This window comes from Hippocampus comes, unplaced genomic scaffold (genome assembly GCF_001891065.2).
Source record: "Hippocampus comes isolate QL1 unplaced genomic scaffold, H_comes_QL1_v1.1 scaffold293, whole genome shotgun sequence".
Taxonomy (NCBI): Eukaryota; Metazoa; Chordata; class Actinopteri; order Syngnathiformes; family Syngnathidae; genus Hippocampus; species Hippocampus comes.
Window position 1 is genome coordinate 98,333 of NW_017806272.1, and position 18,420 is coordinate 116,752.

Genomic DNA, 18,420 nt, shown 5'->3' on the forward strand with positions numbered 1-18,420 from the left:
TATTGAATTCAGGTGCCATCATGTAATGATCAACACATGATTATAGTTTATACCTTGAGGATTTCACCGTTATAACCAGACATTTGTGTAACCGTAACCCTGATGTGGCCTGTGATGAAAATGCGCTCAACACCCCTTTCCTAGATAAGCTGTCCTTTTACTATTACGAGTGGTTGCATTATTTTACATTCCATTTAAGAATGGTAACGTTTTGGTTAAAAGGTTACCTCTGTATTTGCTCTTAATTTGTTTTAATTAATTTCATACTTGACATGTTCTTTGAATGGGAGTGAATTTCATATGTTTCCAAAATTTTTCCAGATGTATTTATATGTGTTCGCTAAACTTACCCTGCTCAGCGTTTTTGGCAAAACAAAGCGGGGTTGGGTTTGACTGTGTCACAGACGAGACCCATTCCACTGCTGGGTGTGAATCAGTTCTGTCTGGAAGTAGCTAAACCTATTTGGGTGTGGCAATTGTGTATAATAGCGCAAAACGAGTCAGTCACAACAAGTTTTCCTTGATAACTCGTTGTCTTGAGGCACACTCTCTGTAAGTACAGCGTATCATCCTTATAAAGATACAGATATAAAAATGGAAACAATTTACAGATAAAATCTAGAAAAGCATTTGGATTGAGTGACTCACGTGATTTTAGTGCATTGCGAACTAAGGTGGAAACCAACTGTAGTTCTTGACTGAAAGTTTCAATTGTTACATTCACGAAACAAAACATACTGTAATTCATTCAGTTCTTGAAAATAGTTCATAGATTTTTAAATCATTAAAGCCTTGCAATGTTTTCACGTCATTGTCCCTTCAATGTTCACAGCGAGAAGGGTATGGTAATTGTAGTTGCTTTACAGTGAGTGCAAGAATAAGTTCGAATGCATTTATGTTTGATTTTTTTTTTTCATCCACAAAAGGGTTGTTTTCATCAAAATGTGTTTATTTGTATACCACCACTGAGTAGACTACTGACTGATGTGAGGCTATGCTGTCTGTCATTGTCCTTAGTTTGCAGAAGTCTTAATGATCATCTTAACATATATGTATGCATGCATGAAAGGATGTGTCAAGCTGCGTGTCATTCTGAGAAACGGTGCTCTTCCTTTTTTCTTTCTCTCAGGCGCAATGGCAGCAGCAAACCCTCCGAGCGAGGCCAACACAATGTTCTTCTTGGCTTTGTTCAAAAAGCTCAGTGAGGAGAACACGGCGGGAAACATCTTCTTCTCCCCCTTCAGCATCTCCTCAGCCTTGGCCATGGTGATGCTGGGGGCCAAGGCGAACACAGCCACGCAAATGTCGGAGGTAAGAGGCACATGCGTTGTCATTTGTGCAAAGCAACAGTCCACCATATCGGCAAACATGTTGATGCAGGCACACATTCAAAGTGCAACTGGATGCGTACCGACCTGCGTGGCCGATGAGTTGTATTGCAACAGAAAAAAAGAGGTGTGGAATCAGGTTATGAATTGTATTACGTGCAGTATGAAATCCTCAAACAGAAAATTAAACCCCAAGTAATGTCATTGGTTTCCTATACCTCACGGTGGATTTAGTGAAGTTGAACAATTTGGAGTTGAGACAAAATGGAAACATTTGTTTGTGTCGCTTTAATTTAACAAAAGGGTTTAAAAAGTGCTTCTCTATTGTTTTGATTGATAGGAAAATGCAATCATATTTTATGACCACTTTAATATGGAGTAATCCAGGTAATTCCAAGGGTTTTCGGGCATTTTCTTGCAGCTCTATATGACCCCTGATTCTGGCTACAGGTCCTCTGCTTCACCAAGACAAAGCAACCGACGGAGGAAAATCAAACACAGATGATGATGCAGTCTCCAATGCAAATGCAAATTAGGACGCGAGAGCAGATGCGGATACAGCTGCAACACTCCAGCAAGCTGCCATTATATCTAAAAAAGGTGTGAATGCCAACTGTGATGGCTTTGGTTGTCTGACTTGTGACGGTAACTTCAGGCAGCTTCAGGCCGCCAAGAGGAGACATTCCTGTTCTGTGACTCTAAGTATGAGACTGTGTGTGTGCGTGTGTGTGTGTGTGTGTGTGTGTGTGTGATAATTAGGCTTGGCAACTAAACTGGGAAATAGTCAAATGGGGTAGAAAATCGATAGCTGTTGGATGGATGCCAATCCAGTGAACTATTCAACATTTTAGTTCAGTTTCCTGGACTTCTCTGTGCAAATTTTCTCAGCAACAAGTGATTGCACACAACATAGAACTACACACTCTACACACAAACCTGAAAATTTCATGAAAGTCTAATGAACTGGATTTAATTTTAAAATTCTGTGGTAACCTGACTTAAATGTGACCCGACTGAAACGTTTTTTTTTTTGAAGATACAAGCCATTGCAATTGCAATTTTTTTTTTGTTTATTTTGACTTGTGAGCCCAAATTCAAGGTACGAGCACCAGATACTGGCAGAGAAGTCAACTACATGCATCAAATTGGCAGATATTTATTGCTATACCTGTCAAACTAAAACGAGCTCAATGCTTACACACAATTTAAAACACCACAGACAGGCTAATGTGTGTAGCAAGACATTTGAACACAAACGTTATCGGCAAAAAATGTAAGACTTTTCATATTCATGTAGTCTTCATCATCTGCGGAAAAACTACTAATATTACTGCAGATTACGAAGTGGACGTGAAACTATGTGTGTATGTATACTGTAGTTGTATTATACTGACCCCTAATGGCCAGGGTGTACACACCACAATAAGCACTTCGTGGGGTTATTAACCGTTCATGACAGAGATCATTTAAAATGACACCGTGAGATCTTGGTTTCTGATGATTTTGGTTTCGCTTCTGCTCACATAATCGATGTATGCAAGCACAATACAGTTTTACAGTGTGGAAGGCATGATCCCCTGTTTGCTCACAGGTTCTGCAACGCGACGATGGTGAGGATGACGTCCACGCTCACTTTCAGCAACTTTTGACTAAATTCAACAAGACAAGCACTGGGTACACTATCAGTCTTGCCAACAGGCTGTATGGGGAGCAAACGTACACGTTTGATAAGGTATGTGTTCTGCTTCGTATCATTTGGAGTAAATTATTGATAGTATTTTGCACACAACGATTGGCTGCATTTTTATGCCCAAATGTAAATCACTTATAATGATAGCAGCAGGCACAAACCAATAAAAATATAGAGGCAACTGATTGATTTGTTATCTGGTATACTCGTCACACTTCTTTCTTTGAAAATAAGCACTGTACAGTAGAGCCAGAGAAAAACCTTTTGGGCAACAAAATATTGTTAAAATGAGAATTTGATTTTTTGTGCAGCGTTTCACGTTATTATTTTTATGGGACGTTCCAGGGCTTCCTTGAGGAAACCAGAAAGTACTACCAAGCCGAACTGGAGTCTGTGGATTTCAAGAATAATGCAGAAGCGGCCAGGGTCAACATTAACAACTGGGTGGAAGAGAAAACACAAGGTGCGGTGCCTTCATTATTGACATACATTTTATCGATTGCCAGGCAGGCACACGTATTGATTATTTTGTTGTTGTTGATGTTTTGGCAATACATCATGCCATTACATTGTTGTTCTCTTGTAACGGAATGTTGTTTTATGCATCTCTATATGCTCGAAAGATTTTTTTAACATTGTTTTGTATGGTAGTGTTGCTGTGATTATGTCCACATTTTTTTTTTTTTTGTTCAGAACGATACGAAGGAGTGGCCTATTTTTGAATTCTTTATACCCGTGCAGTTAGCTACCCCTGGCCTACATTATAACTTAAAATATAATTTACCATTTTACAACAATAATTTATCATTTAAAAAAAATAATCATCAACCTTCATCTGTCCGATTGTTTCATGTGCTTTGCGAGCTAGATTTTTCTTCAACATTCATGCATGTGCTGCATCCGCATTGAGACCTCATATACAAAATATAATGTTAAATGTCAATAACATTAACCAGGTAAAATCAAAGACCTGCTCAAGAAGCTGAAAAATGACACCAGGATGGTGCTGGTCAACGCCATCTATTTCAAGGGCAAATGGAACCAACAGTTCAAGGAGGATTTGACTGTTGAAGCGCCGTTTCGAGTCAATAAGGTATCATTTTTGTAACAATGAGGAACATGAATGTGCTTACTGAATCGTACACTCTACACCTGCAAGTTCATTTATTTTAGGCTGGCTCTGTATCAACAACATCCATCTAGCCATAGTTAAATTAAATACCAGCCTTTCTATGTGGTGTTTTCTGGTGTATAATCTAAATTATTAACTATTGTTGAAAACAACTATTAATAATGAACTACAAATTCTCAGATGTGTAGTTTTCAAATATATATTTTCACTTTTCATTTTGACTTTAGAATGATACTAAGCAAGTCATGATGATGCACCAGGACAGTAAATTCAACTTCAACACCATCCCAGAGTTAAACTGCCAGGTAAGAAAACAACTTTTGGTGTTTTTCTTTTCTTTCTTTCTTTTTCTTATCCATCGGTTCCCGACCAACATTGATTAAACCGATCAAAGTCTCATTCTCATAAACTCAATCAAGTTTGAGAACAAGAATGGAATGATGTCTTTGCAGATGGAAATATCAATTTTCTTTAAATGAACATGTACATAACTTTGGACAGGTCCTAGAAATGCCTTACGAAGGGAAGGATTTAAGCATGCTCATCTTCCTGCCCAATGAAATAGAGGATGACACAACAGGCTTGGAGAAGGTAAAACACATTAGAAAAAACAACAACACACAGAATATTAAACAACCTGAAATTTGGTTTGATAATTTTCACCTTGATAGTTGGAGCGGGAACTCACCTATGACACAATTATGAAGTCGACACAACCAGACAAGATGGAGATTGATGTTGAGGTCCAGGTGGGCCTGCCTCGATTCAAGATGGAGGTCACTTACAACTTGGAGGAAATCCTTATCAGCATGGGCATGGTGGATGCTTTCGACGGCGATAGGAGTGACTTCTCTGGTAAGAAGTGCATGAATCATGTCTGACGCATCATTCCCAAACTCACCAGACAAGAAAAACCGAAGTCCTTTTTGCATTGAAGCAATTAGTGGCGAATAAATACAAAAACAAACAAAACAGCACAAGGCAAAACTAAATGTTGCTGTCGCACAGAAACAAATAATTATTGTTGAGTGCCATGTATAGACATACTGTATCTGTTTTGTTTTTGTTTTAGGCATGTCTCCAGCCGATGACCTGGCATTATCAAAAGTCATCCATAAGGCTTTTGTAGAAGTAAATGAAGAGGGAACCGAAGCTGCTGCAGCCACTGCTGTCATTGTTGTGGAAATCACCTCAGTACGTGAACCTAAAGTCCCCAAAGTCTTCGTTGCTGACCACCCGTTCTTCTTCTTTATCCGACATAACCCTTCCAAGACAATATTGTTTGCTGGTCAATACACCACACCCGAGTGAGTTTGTACTGTGTATTTCTATAATGAATTCATTTAACAGTACTTTAGCTCTTTTATTTCATCATTTAATTCACCTCGCAGGATGAATAAAGTATCTCTTGATCCATCTGTTTGGGGAAGAAGCAACTAGGTTCCCTCCAAACTGTAACCACGAATCCTAATCGTGTCGTTTGTTCATCAGTCACATAATAGGAAGTGTCTCTGGGATTTTTTTTTTTTCTGGCGGTGGTAGTGAGAGAAGTTGAATAAATTTTCATGTGCAGCTTGTGTGTTTTGAGTCATTTGTATGCGCTAAAATCTCACAAGCAACCACATTTCACAAGCAATTCAATAATTTTAAATCACTGTAGAATTTTTACATGCAACATGATTTGATGTTTGTACATTATATTTCGTTAAATGCACTGCATTTCCTATAACACCTCTCTATCGATTTTCACATCTTCTTTCATTTCTTTTTATAAGAAATGAATCTGAAATACAGTGGCTTGCAAAATTATTCATAACTCCTTGAGCTCCATATTTTGTCAAACCACAAACGTAAATGTATTTCATTGGGATTTACTGATGCAGAGTGGAAAAACTGTTTTTCAACATTTTGTAAAAATCGGAATAATAATAACAATAATACAATACATGTTATTCTTGCAATTTCAAAAATGTAATCAAAATGCAATGATTTAAAAAAAGTGTGAAAATGTCGTTTATTTTTCCCTTTAGTTTTTGCGCCGAACATCAGACCAAAGTTTCACAGTCACCCCACAATTTTTTTAATTCAAATAATGATAACAGATCGCTATCTTTTCTTTACATATGTTTTCTGTCACTAATAAAAACAGTTTGGTTTTTGTCTTCGTTTTTTGGCAAGATTACAACGGAGTTTTGCGCCGGATTGTTTCCTTTCCGCTTCCGTGATTACGTCATCAATGCGGAAGCTGCTTTTCGGGCAGTTTCTGGGCGTGTCAGTGTAAAAAAAAAAAAAAAAAAAGATTGTATTTTAAACACTTGACTGCCGCCGTCTCTGCGTTTACTGACTGCTTGAAGAAACGCGTCTGTCAGTAAGTAATTCATTGACTTGTGAACGAATTTCTACTTTATTCACAGCAAGCGTTCTATTAGTTATATACATACTGTACAGTACTGTGCTGTAGCTCGAATTTTATCCAGCGAGTTGGTTAATTTTTCAACAAGTCATCAAAAATAAGACACGGTGTGAAAAGTGCAGGTAAATTTGCAGCTCTGAGGGAGTATGCACACGGTGCCATTGCAAAATGATCAGTTTATGCAAACTGCCATGTAAGTAAATATCAGCGGTGAATATCATATTCTCTCAACCTATGTATGATTGCGAACGAATACAGCAAGCAGCATTTGCCTCAAAGTCCATCTTTGAGTTTGAAGTCCTTTTATTTTTACATTGTTTCACCGTTGAACTCTTGCAGTGGTCTCCTCCCTTTTCTCCCCAGAACTGTATTTTGCCATGGATAAAATAATAGTGTGTGCTACCAGTAAAGTTTATCTCAGGTGAACATCTGGAGTCTAGACTAGAGTATTTAACAGAAAATCGCAACTGTATAACAAAAATCTTGAAATAATGGTTTGTTTTATGCATTTTTGTTGTTGTTTTTTTCAGACACATGGCGTCATCTACCCCTCTTTCCAAGGCTAACACCAACTTCTCTCTCGATTTGCTGAAAAAATTGGGCGATGATGACAAGACTGCAAATATCTTCCTTTCCCCCTTAAGCATCTCTTCAGCCCTGGCTATGGTGATGCTCGGATCGGGGGGCAACACAGCTGCACAGATGTCAGAGGTAGTAGACATGCACGCACACAAGCATGCAGATGCTTTTTTTACGATAAGACTGCAGTATTACAGGACTTGAACTAATATTAGCAATATATTCTTGCACTGGTCCTCTTGATTTTTATGGATGTTAAAGGATAGTATGCCAAATATTGGCAATGTTTCACTGTCAAAAAAACTCCCTCATTTCCTAATGTCACTATTGGCAGAATGTCGGCCCTGTCCTGAAAGCAACAGAGTGATCTATTCAGTAGCATTAGTTGGAATGTGGGTTGAAACTTGATTCTGCAAATACCAAGTGTGATTTTTACAAAAGGATTGCCAAAGTAAAGGCACACCCTGATCGCTCATAGGTGCTGGATGCACTGTTTATGCGTGTGTGTACATGACTGCAAACAGTGTTTAGAAACATTCGGCATTCAGCAGAGACTTGACACCTTTCATTAATTTAGAAATGTGTTTTTATTGGTGGTTGCAGTTGGCACTCATGTGTAATAGGGATGGACACAGAAATGCAAGCTCAGGGTTACATAAGTTTGCAGTGGCACAACCCCTTGTTTTGAGCAACATTTGCAACAGAATTAACCAGTCTCATCCAAACTCTCGTAAAAGTGCCTCTGGTGAACCCCAAATAAAATTCAGCTGTTGTAATTTTCTTGCATGACAAGAATCTGGCATCTGAGCATTTTAAACTTTGAATTTTATTTGACTGAAAAGAAAAATAACTCTCCTTTTGACACCTTTGCAAAATGTGAATGGCAAACAGCAAAAAAATAATGCTAGCTCTATAAGAAGCGTATGAACAGTTAGTGGACCAATAGCTGAATTAATGATTATAGTTATGAAACAGAGTTGAACGAAATATTTGTGGGGCTGCAGACCTAAATACTACACAAACCTATCCGGAGGAATTTCATACCTTGCAACTTTGCGGAAGAATTGAATTATCATACCTTGCACGCGCATCTTGATATCTAACTCAATGAACAATACCACTTGCACCCCGCAGGTTCTCAATTTCACTGAGCGAGAGGCACGGCCAGAGCCAATGCAAATGCAAATGCAACAAGTCCAGTCCATGTTTCTGCCAAAGGTGGTAACATATACAAAGCAACTAGAATATTGGAAGCATGTGGAACACTTTACTAACTGCTGGCCTGGGTGGTGTTGGTTGAAACAGGGTGAATCCGTAGAGATAGGAAAGCACTGCTTGTCGGTCAGTCTTGCATAAGGGAGCAATTTCATTTGTCATACGTTATACTTTGGCTTTTCCAGGGCTCCACACCCAATGGTGTTGCGTAATGTGAAAGAGTGAGACACTATCTTTTTCTTTCATGGTTTCTTCCTGGTGTGGCTGCTTAGAACTACATTTTGGTGAGAAACATATTTCTGGGTTTTAACAATTGCACCATACACACACACACACACAAAAAAAAAAAAAAAAAACGTTGATAGTTTTGTTAGGAGGGATTCATTCGCCACGAAAGAAGACCCACTTCAGGAAGTTGAGGTAAATGCATGCAGGCCCGTGCTTTGCCAGCTCCTCTGGGCAGCATTCCTCAGCTAATTGATAGTTTTCCATCCATGCATCCATCCATCCATCCATCCATTTTCTGATCCGCTTATCCTCACAAGGGTCGCGGGGCTGAAGCCTATCACAGCTGTCTTTGGGCAATAGGCGGGGGACACCCTGAACTGGTCTCCAGTCAATCGCAGGATTGATCGTTGTCCTCATTGTTTATTCGCAAAGTGCCCGTTTCGGAATCTAGCAGTATGTACTGTGCAAAGGGGTCTAACTCACAAATATAATGCTTTTGAAAACCCTCCCCCCATGTACACGAGGGCTTAAAAAGCAAAAATAACAACTTGGTGGTGGCATTGCATGTGCTTGTATCTGTGTCAAGGTTTCCTATCTTTTCATCTCTAACCATTGATTTTGATCGTGTTTGCAGGTCAACGTAGGTACATGGCTATTCACTTATTAATTGGACAATCACCCATGTTACTGTCTGACCCGTTGCTCTGTTGGTCCACAGTGTCTGCAAACCAAAGGCCAGGATGAAGTTCATGCCAGCTTTGCCAAACTGCTGGCTGAGCTGAACAAACCAGACGCGCAGTACGCCCTCAGTGTTGCCAACAGACTGTACGGGGAGCAGTCTTACCAGTTTGTTGAGGTATGTGTCGCAGCCTGCAGCTCCTTCTTGAAGAAGTCAGGTTTTGTTCATGCAAATGTGAGTGAAAGGGAATAATATATAATAATAAGAGTTACAGACCCAAATCTTACTTTTTATTTTTTTTTTTGGGTGTGTGTGTGTGTGTGTGTGTGTGAGTGAATGAAGGAAGGAAGAGGGAGGTGACTCCCAGCCAAACATTCCTCTTCTATTACGTTAACAAATGTGCACAATTTAATAATGGCTCTGTGACAGTCAAAATTGTGCATCGTCTCTGTCAGGGCGGCATTCTTGATACAGGCCTTTGGACTGGATCTCGATAGAGTTTGCAAGTGTCCCGAATAAAATTGGTATTGTCATTAATGGTCATCATGGTGATAAAAATAAAACAAAAAATCTTCATGGTTTCAGCGTTTCCTAGCAGAAACAAGGAAGCACTACAAAGCTGAGCTGGAGTCTGTGGACTTTATCGGTAACCATGAGGGAGCCAGGCTCAACATCAACCAATGGGTCGAGAAGGAGACACAAGGTGGAGTTTACACACACTTACACAGACTAACTCTTTCCTCTTGATTAATCTTTCTTTTACCCCTTTATCGATTACCTAAAAAAAGGAGTAGTACACACTGTTGAACTCACCGGGTGCCACTGTGTGGCCCTTCTCATTGTCGCTTACCAGGTAAAATTAAGGATGTACTGGTCCAGGGTGTGTTGGACAGCATGACCAGGCTGGTGCTGGTCAATGCCATCTACTTTAAAGGCAACTGGGACAAAAAATTTAAGGAGACCTCAACACAGGATGCCAAATTTAGGATCAGCAAGGTAACGCACATTCTGGAGATGAAATACTGACTCAGTTAGCAGAAAAATGGGAACTTATTTGAAACTGTTGTGAGCTGCAATGTTTTCTTTTCCTTCCTGGTTTCTTTGTTGTGCTCCACACCTCCACCCATTTGTTAAAAGCCTAGTACATACACAAGGACATAAAATTCATTCACTCATCGGAGTTGGAACTTCACAAAGTGGCAGAGTTGGGGTCAGACGTGTCAAATTTCACCTTGCATAATAGTAGGCGCGCCCATGTGGACAAACCACTGATTTAGTCTGACACAATGGAACAAAAAGGAGGATGAACTTTGCTCTGAGTTGTTTGAACAGTTTCAACAACCAAGGCTCATGCGCAAAAAAAAAAAAAAAAGGAACTAGTGCAGCAAAATTGCACTGATATTTAGTGACAGTATTTGCATTCAAAAAACAATCCGATTCATTGGGAAAAATAAATGGACATTTTTCAGTAAGCAGCCACTGAATTTATTTTTTATATTAATTTAGTTCATTGTTGTCTCCTCAAGAGCAAAATGGTAACTACAAGACGGGGCATGTGATAACTCATGATCTTCATTGCTGTTCTTTTTAGAATGACACCAAACCAGTGAAGATGATGCACCAGAAATCCAAATTCCCCCTCACCTTCATTCCTGATATCAACTGCCAGGTACTATGATCTTTTTCCACCCAAAACAACAACACAGACGTTTCATACTATCTTTGTGGCAATTAAAGCAAAACACACATAGTGAAAAAACAAACAAACAAACAAAAATTTCTCTTGAGCAGGTCTTGGAGATGCCTTATGTAGGGAAGGAGCTCAGCATGCTCATCTTTCTACCCACTGATATAAACGACAATTCAACGGGTCTGAGTGAGGTAAGACACACAAAGCTGTTCGCTTTGTGATGAACAGATTTAAACTTGATTTCACATTGATCACAGATAGAAAAGAACCTGACCTATAACAACTTCATGGAGTGGACCCGTCCTGATATGATGGATGTAGTCGAGGTCCAGGTTGGCCTACCTCGATTCAAGATGGAGGAGAAGTATGACATGAAGAATGTCTTGGTCAGCATGGGAATGGTGGATGCCTTCGACAGGGGCAGAAGTGATTTTTCTGGTAGGACTTGTGCCTGGAAAATCAGAATCACTGTCACGATCCAAAAACTGGCATTTAATTATGATCTCTGGTCTGATCCTTTGTAGTCCTGCTTAAAACATAAACGGCAGTGCCTTCAGATGTCCCCATTTAGAGGAATTTACCTTCAGAGGCTGTTGGGGACCTTACATCCATTTGCAATGTTGGATTGAACCCAAGCCTAAACCACATAAAATATGTTCTCTGTTGTGACTGTCTTTCTCTTCTGTTTTCAGGCATGTCACCTGCCAATGACCTGGTCTTGTCAAAATTCGTCCACAAGGCTTTTGTCGAGGTGAACGAGGAGGGAACCGAGGCTGCCGCCGCGTCTGTTGCCATCATGATGTTGCGCTGTGCTCCGATAACACCCAGATTCATCGCGGACCACCCCTTCCTCTTCTTCATTCGACACAACGCGTCAATGAGTGTCCTTTTTGCTGGCCGATATTGCTCCCCTGTTTGAGCATTTTCGTGCTTCACTGCAAACTTTTTAATCTCTAGCATGGTTCCCTGCTTAAAAAAAAAAACAAAAACAAAAAAAAAACAGTATGGACCAGCATGGGTTTTAATTTTTTTTGTTTTGCGCTGGGCTTGCTGGTGTTACCAGCAAGATTAGCAGCAAAAGCATAACAAAACAGCCAATATTCTAACAGCCGAGCCTTTGGTGCCAGGTGCCTTCCACTACCGTTCTGTACTGCGTATACTTTGCACATATTCTAAATTCAACCTTCCTAGAGCGTTAGGAAAACAAATTTTATTGTCTAATCCCCATCACTCCATTCATTGTATGAAACCAAAGAGAATAATGAGATAAAGATACATTATCAGCACCTGTGTGATGTTGTAATCCCTATTAGGAATGTACACTGCTGTACAGTTTGCAATAATTAACTAAAGTAAACATGGAAATATCAACCGCTCAACTATTCTATATTGTCGATACATAATCCTTTATGTATGCAATAAAAGTCTGTTTGAAAACACAAAATACCTACTGTTGTCATTTACACACAATTTATACGTTTACCAGTGTTGGTTTTTCAAAAATGTACTTCTACTTCGAGTACAATACTGTTGTGAACTGAAACGCCGTTTCCCTCCTGAACACATGGGGGCGCTCAAAACGTAACGAGGGTTAGTCCAAGCCTATGATGTCACTTCTGCTTTATTTCCGGAAACAAATGTTTGGTGAAAAATTCGAGAATGTTAACATGCAACGTGACCGCAAAATGTCCATCGAGTCGTGTGCAATTTAATAAGACACCATATGGTCCACTAGTTGGGCACTGTTTGGCTATCGTACCGAGCATATGCGAATGTCGAGCACCGTACGCACTTTCTGTTTAGAAGCGATGGAGAGGCTAATATCCAAACTGACAGAGAAACATGTTCTCTTCACGGCTTCTTTTGCAATGCGTCTTGCCTTGGTCGCTTACGGAGATTTCCACGACAGGACCATGGTAGTGAAATACACTGACATTGACTATCACGTCTTCACGGATGCTGCGAGGTTCACTACTAAGGTAGCCTTATATTCTGTCACAGTTTTAGATGGGATTGTTAGGGCAATATGATTATACTGCACACAGATATAATAGTTGTGTCTTACATGCAGAATAGATTTGTTTACGTCTCCATTCCCATGCAGTCCTTTGTCTCACTTTTTTTCTATATAAACTAAAAACATTTAAAAAAATATTCTACAAAAGGGCACTCTAATTTTGGAATACAAAGCATTTTAGAATGACATTAATTCTTTGCTATTCTGCTGTCATCATTCTAATACAGTACATGATAAATCAAATGTGTTCCCAGAGCGAGTCCCCGTACAACAGAGCAACCTATCGATACACGCCTCTGTTGGCCTGGCTGCTGACTCCGAACATTTATATCCACATGGTGTTTGGCAAGCTCTTTTTCATCCTATGTGATGTGCTGTCCGGACTGCTGATCTACAGAATCCTTTGCCTACGAGGTCTTGGCTCTGAGGTGTGTTTACTGGCAGTATGTATGCGGAAAATGATCATGAGCATAACAATTTTGATAACGTCTATGATCAAAATAAGTGAGACCAGTGAACCCATTTGCCACAGAAGATGTGTTTCAGAAAGCCTCAATAGAGACAGACCATTTTAAAAAGTATTCACAAGTCACATGCTTTTAACACATTTCAACTAAAGACAATACACGTTTTAAAAGTAAAAGTCTGTTCTCACTCTTTTGCCGTAAAATTGAAAATGAAAAATGACTCTCTTGCACAGTTCTCCAAATAAGCATCAAAGCATGCTTGCTTCAGACTGTTTCTCACTGTTGACTGTGAAACTGACACATAAAACAAAACCAAATTAGAAGTGCTCCATTTAAACACAGAAATAACCCCTTAATCTGACTAGATCTGAATAACCTCACCGATAGTCAACTTTTGAGGTGTTACAATGTGTTTCTTATTTTGGCGGATTTGATGAACAGACGGCACGACGGGTTTGTTCACTGTGGCTGCTCAACCCCCTGCCAATGGGAGTTTCCAGCCGAGGGAATGCAGAGTCCATCCTGGCCGCTTTGGTGCTGGCGACTCTTCTCTGTATAGAGGGTAACTTTATGGATATACACTTCAGAAAATTGGTGGATGGGTCGTGTTCAGATTGACGAATCACATCTCATTTGTCTTCATACCCAGTGCTTCATAAAAAATAGTTTCTGTCTTCTGTGTCATAGGTCGACGCATGACGTGGGCAGCACTGCTCTATGGCCTGTCTGTTCATATGAAGATCTACCCCATCACATATGCGCTACCTATTGTTCTGACTCTTCGCACGCCATACATTAAAAGAGACCAAAATAAGTGGAGGAGCGTAATTGACTTCTTGGGAAGTTTCTTCAACAGGGAGTTGTTCTCTTTCGCAAGTGTGGCCGGAGGTCTTTTTTGTGGTCTCACAGCACTTTTCTATCACATGTAAGAGCAACAACCAAAGTGATGTAAAATGGTGGTCAGGCATGTCATACAAAAAAGTTGTTCACCGTTATTAATACAAAAAGCTCCATCATAGTGCTTATGTTCACATATTTTCACTGTTATCATACCGAGAGACATTTATTTTTCCTCTCCTGGCTCAATAGCCCAACCAAAATTTTAGAAGCACTCTTCAGTATGTTGTTGATTCTAGGGAGTACTGTACATTCGTATTCTATAAATAATTCAAATCACAGCTGCATGGGTGTACCTCAAGTACAGATGAACTTGTTTCAGGTATGGCTGGGCATTCCTTCACGAGACGTACTTGTATCATCTAACCAGAAGAGATATTCGGCATAACTTCTCTCCATACTTCTACATGCTCTACCTTACTGCAGGTATTTATTAATCTGGCATGAATTCATTTGAAACGAAACACAAAAAGTTCGTGAGGTGAAATTTCAGGACCCAAAATGCACGATAACCTTTACCGGTGAAGTTAGAATGATTTGACCCTCTTTAAACATTTTGAATGACTGTTTCATGTTCCAGTACTTTTTGCACAAGTTGTGCATCAGCAAGGAGCTGAACGGCAAAATTAAGAGGAAGTTGTGCAAAACGTGCTGCAACATTGAACAGTTAATTTTTTTTTTCGGAGGGGGGCAATTAAACAGTTGTTATGTTTTGCAGACAGCAAGTGGAGCCAGTGGCTTGGGCTGGCCGCATTCCTTCCACAGTTAATGCTCCTGTTGGTAACGTCATGGGCTTTTCATCGTGACCTGACCTTTTGCTGTTTCCTACACACGGCCATCTTTGTCACTTTCAACAAAGTCTGCACATCACAGGTATAGAGGTCAAACTTATGACCATATGTCTTGGGGGCGGGGCTTGATATATTCCCGCTGTCTTATTAAATTTCCTTGTTTCCAGAGTAGCAAAGACTGCATGATATATGCATGACTTTTTTTGTGTGTGTGTGTGTGTGTGTGTGTGTGTGTGTGTGTGTGTGTGTGTGTGTGTGTGTGTAGTACTTCCTATGGTACCTGAGTCTCCTTCCTCTGGTCATTCCTTATTTGAGTCTCTCGATGAAACAAGGATTGGGACTTCTGCTCCTCTGGTTTGCTGGACAGGTAAATATTTAGATTATTAAATGTCTGTCGGAGTTTTTTTCATTTACTCAACTGAACAGTGTACCAACCTAATGAATTAGTTTGGTTATAAAATGCATGGGTTAACTAAAAGCTATTTTTAATATCTTCTCATCATTAGGCTGTATGGTTGGTCCCGGCTTATTTCCTGGAGTTTGAGGGCTACAACACCTTCCTGTTCATCTGGTTCGCCGGACTGCTCTTTCTGATCGTTAACTGCTTCATCTTGGTGCAGCTCATTGTGCATTATGAGCCAAAAGTGAATGCGAAGAGACGGAAGTTTGAATAACTACACGTAAGTGTGCAAGAAGATTTCACTGTGACTGGAGCTTCACTATGAGAACATGTTTTTGCTTGTTTTCTCATCTAAATTATGTCTTATTCGAAAATCGCAAAAATTGTATGTGCACATAAAAAAAAAAAAAATCCAATCGGTAACGTCCATCCAAACCTTAAACTGTCCTGGAATTACATATTCAGTCTGTGTGTGTGTGTGTGTGTGTGTGTGTGTGTGTGTGTGTGTGTGTGTGTGCGTGCGTGTGTGTGTGTGTTTGTTAAAAACAATTCCAAAAATGTGACCACAAGTAGGGTATTTGAGATCTATGCAATGCGCACCCTTGTCCACTAGGCGGCAGCCTTTGTTTGCGGATTGGTCGCATATCCTGACGTAACCTCCGGTAAACACTCCTTCAGGTGTGAGACCCACGAAAACACCAATTGATTGCAGCGGCTCCTTCTTACCATACACATGCTCATAAACCTGACATGCAAAGGCTGCTCTGGTGTGCATGTAGCATCCCTGCACCATCGAGCACTTACATCGTAAGAGTCATTAAAACAAAACCAAAAAAAAAAAACGCATCATGTTTGTCATTATCGTATTGTTTTTTTTTTTTTTTTTGCTGCATGTTTAAGATGTCTGCCTCCACCAACACAATGATTCAAATGATCGTTGTCAGGCTTCTGCAGAGCTTGTTGATGAGCCTATCGTTGCCATCAAAAATAAAAGAAATGGCCCACTTTTCCCCAACCTATTGCCATCGTTAGTTTCTTTCATTGGTCGAAACCAACGCCGACATGACCAAATGTGTCGCGTGCCGTTGAGACAAAACGTAGCGGTCCGTGTTCATGAGTTTACAGGTTTGTTTGGGGGTTGGTGGATTGCGTGACGGTCCCCCATATGTTGAGTCGGCTGTGTGTATATGTGCATGTTAATATGCATAGGCGTACATGTCATGTCTGTGACATACCCTCAAGGATTCGCCTCATTGTCATCAGGGAGAGAGGGGGATGTTGTTGTGTCTGTGGATATGATGTGCATTGCTACATCTGCCTATATGCATACGTGTGTGCGTGTGAGAGAGCGAGAGAGAGATACACACACAAACACAGGGAGTGGGTGTGACCAATTAGGACAAATGGTGTGCAAAGCAGCAAAGAGTGGGCATGAACAGTCACGCAACCTTGCATGGTATGGGATTATAGGTCTCGGACTACACACACAAACGTATACAGTCGACAACAAGCATCACACACTTTGCCTTAACACGTTTTGCTCCTCTCTCTTGATTGGTCTTTGCCACTCCTCTCCCATGCTTCTCCTACCCCCCCATCATCCCTGTTTAGAACCAGTGTCGTTGGGTTGGCGTGATGTATGGACGGTTGCGTGCCTTATTATAAAACATTTAAACTTAGCCTTTTAGCACCCCCCTCGCCCCGCACGCCTTTCTTAATCACATCAGTAAATTAAAGTCAAACAAAAACCTACAAGTGATATTTGCATGCTCGTTTCTCCCTCATAAAGGCGACTGTGTTGCATATGTAGTCCATGTGATACACACGGCGGTGTTTGTTTCGTAACATATAAAAAAGGGCTCATTCATGCTAAAGAGTGTCTTCGGGAATGCAGTCAGTTTAGCGGAGAATAATGTGTCAGAATGAGTTTGGTATCATGTCACTTTTACTATTCCACTTCTGTTTCTTCATGCCAAGCGACATGTAATAAAGCTACCAATTCAACATTTTTTTTTCCATACTGGGCATGACCAGCCTCTCAGTATTACCAAGAATGGATGCCTGAAAGAGTTTTTGTTCATCCAAACGTTTTCCCTTTGAAGGCCACATCCAGAAAACTGTCCAGTAATGACATCTCAATGGGTAACACAGATTTGACATACGAGTAAATGAAGCCCGACAAGGATAAGACTGAAGTAACAAAACAAAACAAAAACATGACACAAGACAGTTTCAACTTGTTGAATCCAAATTTCAAACTTTGATCACTCTGGTCATCCGTCTGATTTTCAAAACGGCGGTACGGTTGAACGCCTGGGAATCTCAGAAACGTTGTCTACCTGTTACTTAATCCGCATGCAGTACGAGCATGCTGATGACATTTCAACAGTGACGTGTGCACTTCCTGTGACCAGCACAGACATGTTACTTACTCCCCTAAGTTACATTTACACCTCATATATATATACACATACACACACACACACACACACACACACACACACACACACACACACACGCAGAAGAGTCTTTGAAGCCGTCATATACAGGACAACTTAACAGCTCATTTATCAGACAGATACGTGGCTACAGATACTCCGTATTGTCTTCCGGCCACTATTCATTATTGATAGAGGCACAAATCTGAAGAATGAGACCACATTTCGCCAACTTGAAAAATTCAAAAGCCACTAAATAGGCCAGAGCTGGAACTAAAGAGTTTCTTTCATGGGAAGACATGATTGAATTTGTAAAAGTGCTGTTCATGCCTCCATGCAAGACGAGGTTTGATGTGTATTGCATGTAAAACTACTGCATGTGTGCATTTAATGTCATCATATGAAAATTTGATTTGAATACTTATTTGTTTGAAAAATATACAGCGGACCCCCCCT

General features: G+C 40.2%; 3 protein-coding genes across 5 annotated transcripts; all 3 read left to right on the top strand.

Moving 5' to 3' along the window:
* Positions 1 to 471: 471 nt before the first annotated feature.
* On the top strand, positions 472 to 5,722 carry LOC109507820 (leukocyte elastase inhibitor-like). The gene is made up of 10 exons (XM_019857494.1): positions 472 to 550; positions 1,130 to 1,311; positions 1,779 to 1,928; positions 2,920 to 3,060; positions 3,364 to 3,481; positions 3,975 to 4,111; positions 4,378 to 4,455; positions 4,652 to 4,741; positions 4,822 to 5,005; positions 5,223 to 5,722. Exons 2-10 carry the CDS (start codon positions 1,135 to 1,137, stop codon positions 5,459 to 5,461), a joined length of 1,314 nt encoding a protein of 437 aa, XP_019713053.1. The 5' UTR covers positions 472 to 550; positions 1,130 to 1,134; the 3' UTR covers positions 5,462 to 5,722.
* A 665-nt stretch (positions 5,723 to 6,387) lies between these two features.
* On the top strand, positions 6,388 to 12,398 carry LOC109507822 (leukocyte elastase inhibitor-like). 2 transcript variants are annotated; one of them, XM_019857497.1, is made up of 10 exons: positions 6,388 to 6,518; positions 7,094 to 7,274; positions 8,277 to 8,360; positions 9,304 to 9,441; positions 9,850 to 9,967; positions 10,118 to 10,260; positions 10,856 to 10,933; positions 11,056 to 11,145; positions 11,212 to 11,392; positions 11,647 to 12,398. In XM_019857497.1, the coding sequence occupies exons 2-10, from the start codon at positions 7,098 to 7,100 to the stop codon at positions 11,871 to 11,873; spliced, it is 1,236 nt and encodes a 411-aa protein (XP_019713056.1). In that variant the 5' UTR covers positions 6,388 to 6,518; positions 7,094 to 7,097; the 3' UTR covers positions 11,874 to 12,398. The 2 variants fall into 2 exon arrangements, with proteins under 2 accessions (XP_019713056.1, XP_019713057.1); XM_019857498.1 differs by lacking the exon at positions 8,277 to 8,360.
* Positions 12,399 to 12,564: 166 nt separating this feature from the next.
* On the top strand, positions 12,565 to 16,359 carry pigm (phosphatidylinositol glycan anchor biosynthesis, class M). Of its 2 annotated transcripts, XM_019857496.1 has the most exons (9): positions 12,565 to 12,933; positions 13,226 to 13,399; positions 13,880 to 14,000; positions 14,126 to 14,363; positions 14,658 to 14,761; positions 15,054 to 15,208; positions 15,392 to 15,493; positions 15,633 to 15,812; positions 16,205 to 16,359. In XM_019857496.1, exons 1-8 carry the CDS (start codon positions 12,721 to 12,723, stop codon positions 15,798 to 15,800), a joined length of 1,275 nt encoding a protein of 424 aa, XP_019713055.1. In that variant the 5' UTR covers positions 12,565 to 12,720; the 3' UTR covers positions 15,801 to 15,812; positions 16,205 to 16,359. The 2 variants fall into 2 exon arrangements, with proteins under 2 accessions (XP_019713055.1, XP_019713054.1); XM_019857495.1 differs by lacking the exon at positions 16,205 to 16,359 and having other exon boundaries at positions 15,633 to 15,997.
* Positions 16,360 to 18,420: the final 2,061 nt, after the last annotated feature.

Coding starts and splice junctions, on each gene's coding strand:
- LOC109507820 (XM_019857494.1), top strand. CDS start 1,135: ATGGCAGCAGCAAACCCTCCGAGCGAGGCCAACACAATGTTCTTCTTG. Junction 1,312..1,778: donor CAGCCACGCAAATGTCGGAG/GTAAGAGGCACA, acceptor TTCTGGCTACAG/GTCCTCTGCTTCACCAAGAC. Junction 3,061..3,363: donor AAACGTACACGTTTGATAAG/GTATGTGTTCTG, acceptor GGGACGTTCCAG/GGCTTCCTTGAGGAAACCAG.
- LOC109507822 (XM_019857497.1), top strand. CDS start 7,098: ATGGCGTCATCTACCCCTCTTTCCAAGGCTAACACCAACTTCTCTCTC. Junction 7,275..8,276: donor CAGCTGCACAGATGTCAGAG/GTAGTAGACATG, acceptor TGCACCCCGCAG/GTTCTCAATTTCACTGAGCG. Junction 11,393..11,646: donor GGGCAGAAGTGATTTTTCTG/GTAGGACTTGTG, acceptor TTCTGTTTTCAG/GCATGTCACCTGCCAATGAC.
- pigm (XM_019857496.1), top strand. CDS start 12,721: ATGCGAATGTCGAGCACCGTACGCACTTTCTGTTTAGAAGCGATGGAG. Junction 14,001..14,125: donor GACTCTTCTCTGTATAGAGG/GTAACTTTATGG, acceptor TCTGTGTCATAG/GTCGACGCATGACGTGGGCA. Junction 14,762..15,053: donor CATGCTCTACCTTACTGCAG/GTATTTATTAAT, acceptor TATGTTTTGCAG/ACAGCAAGTGGAGCCAGTGG.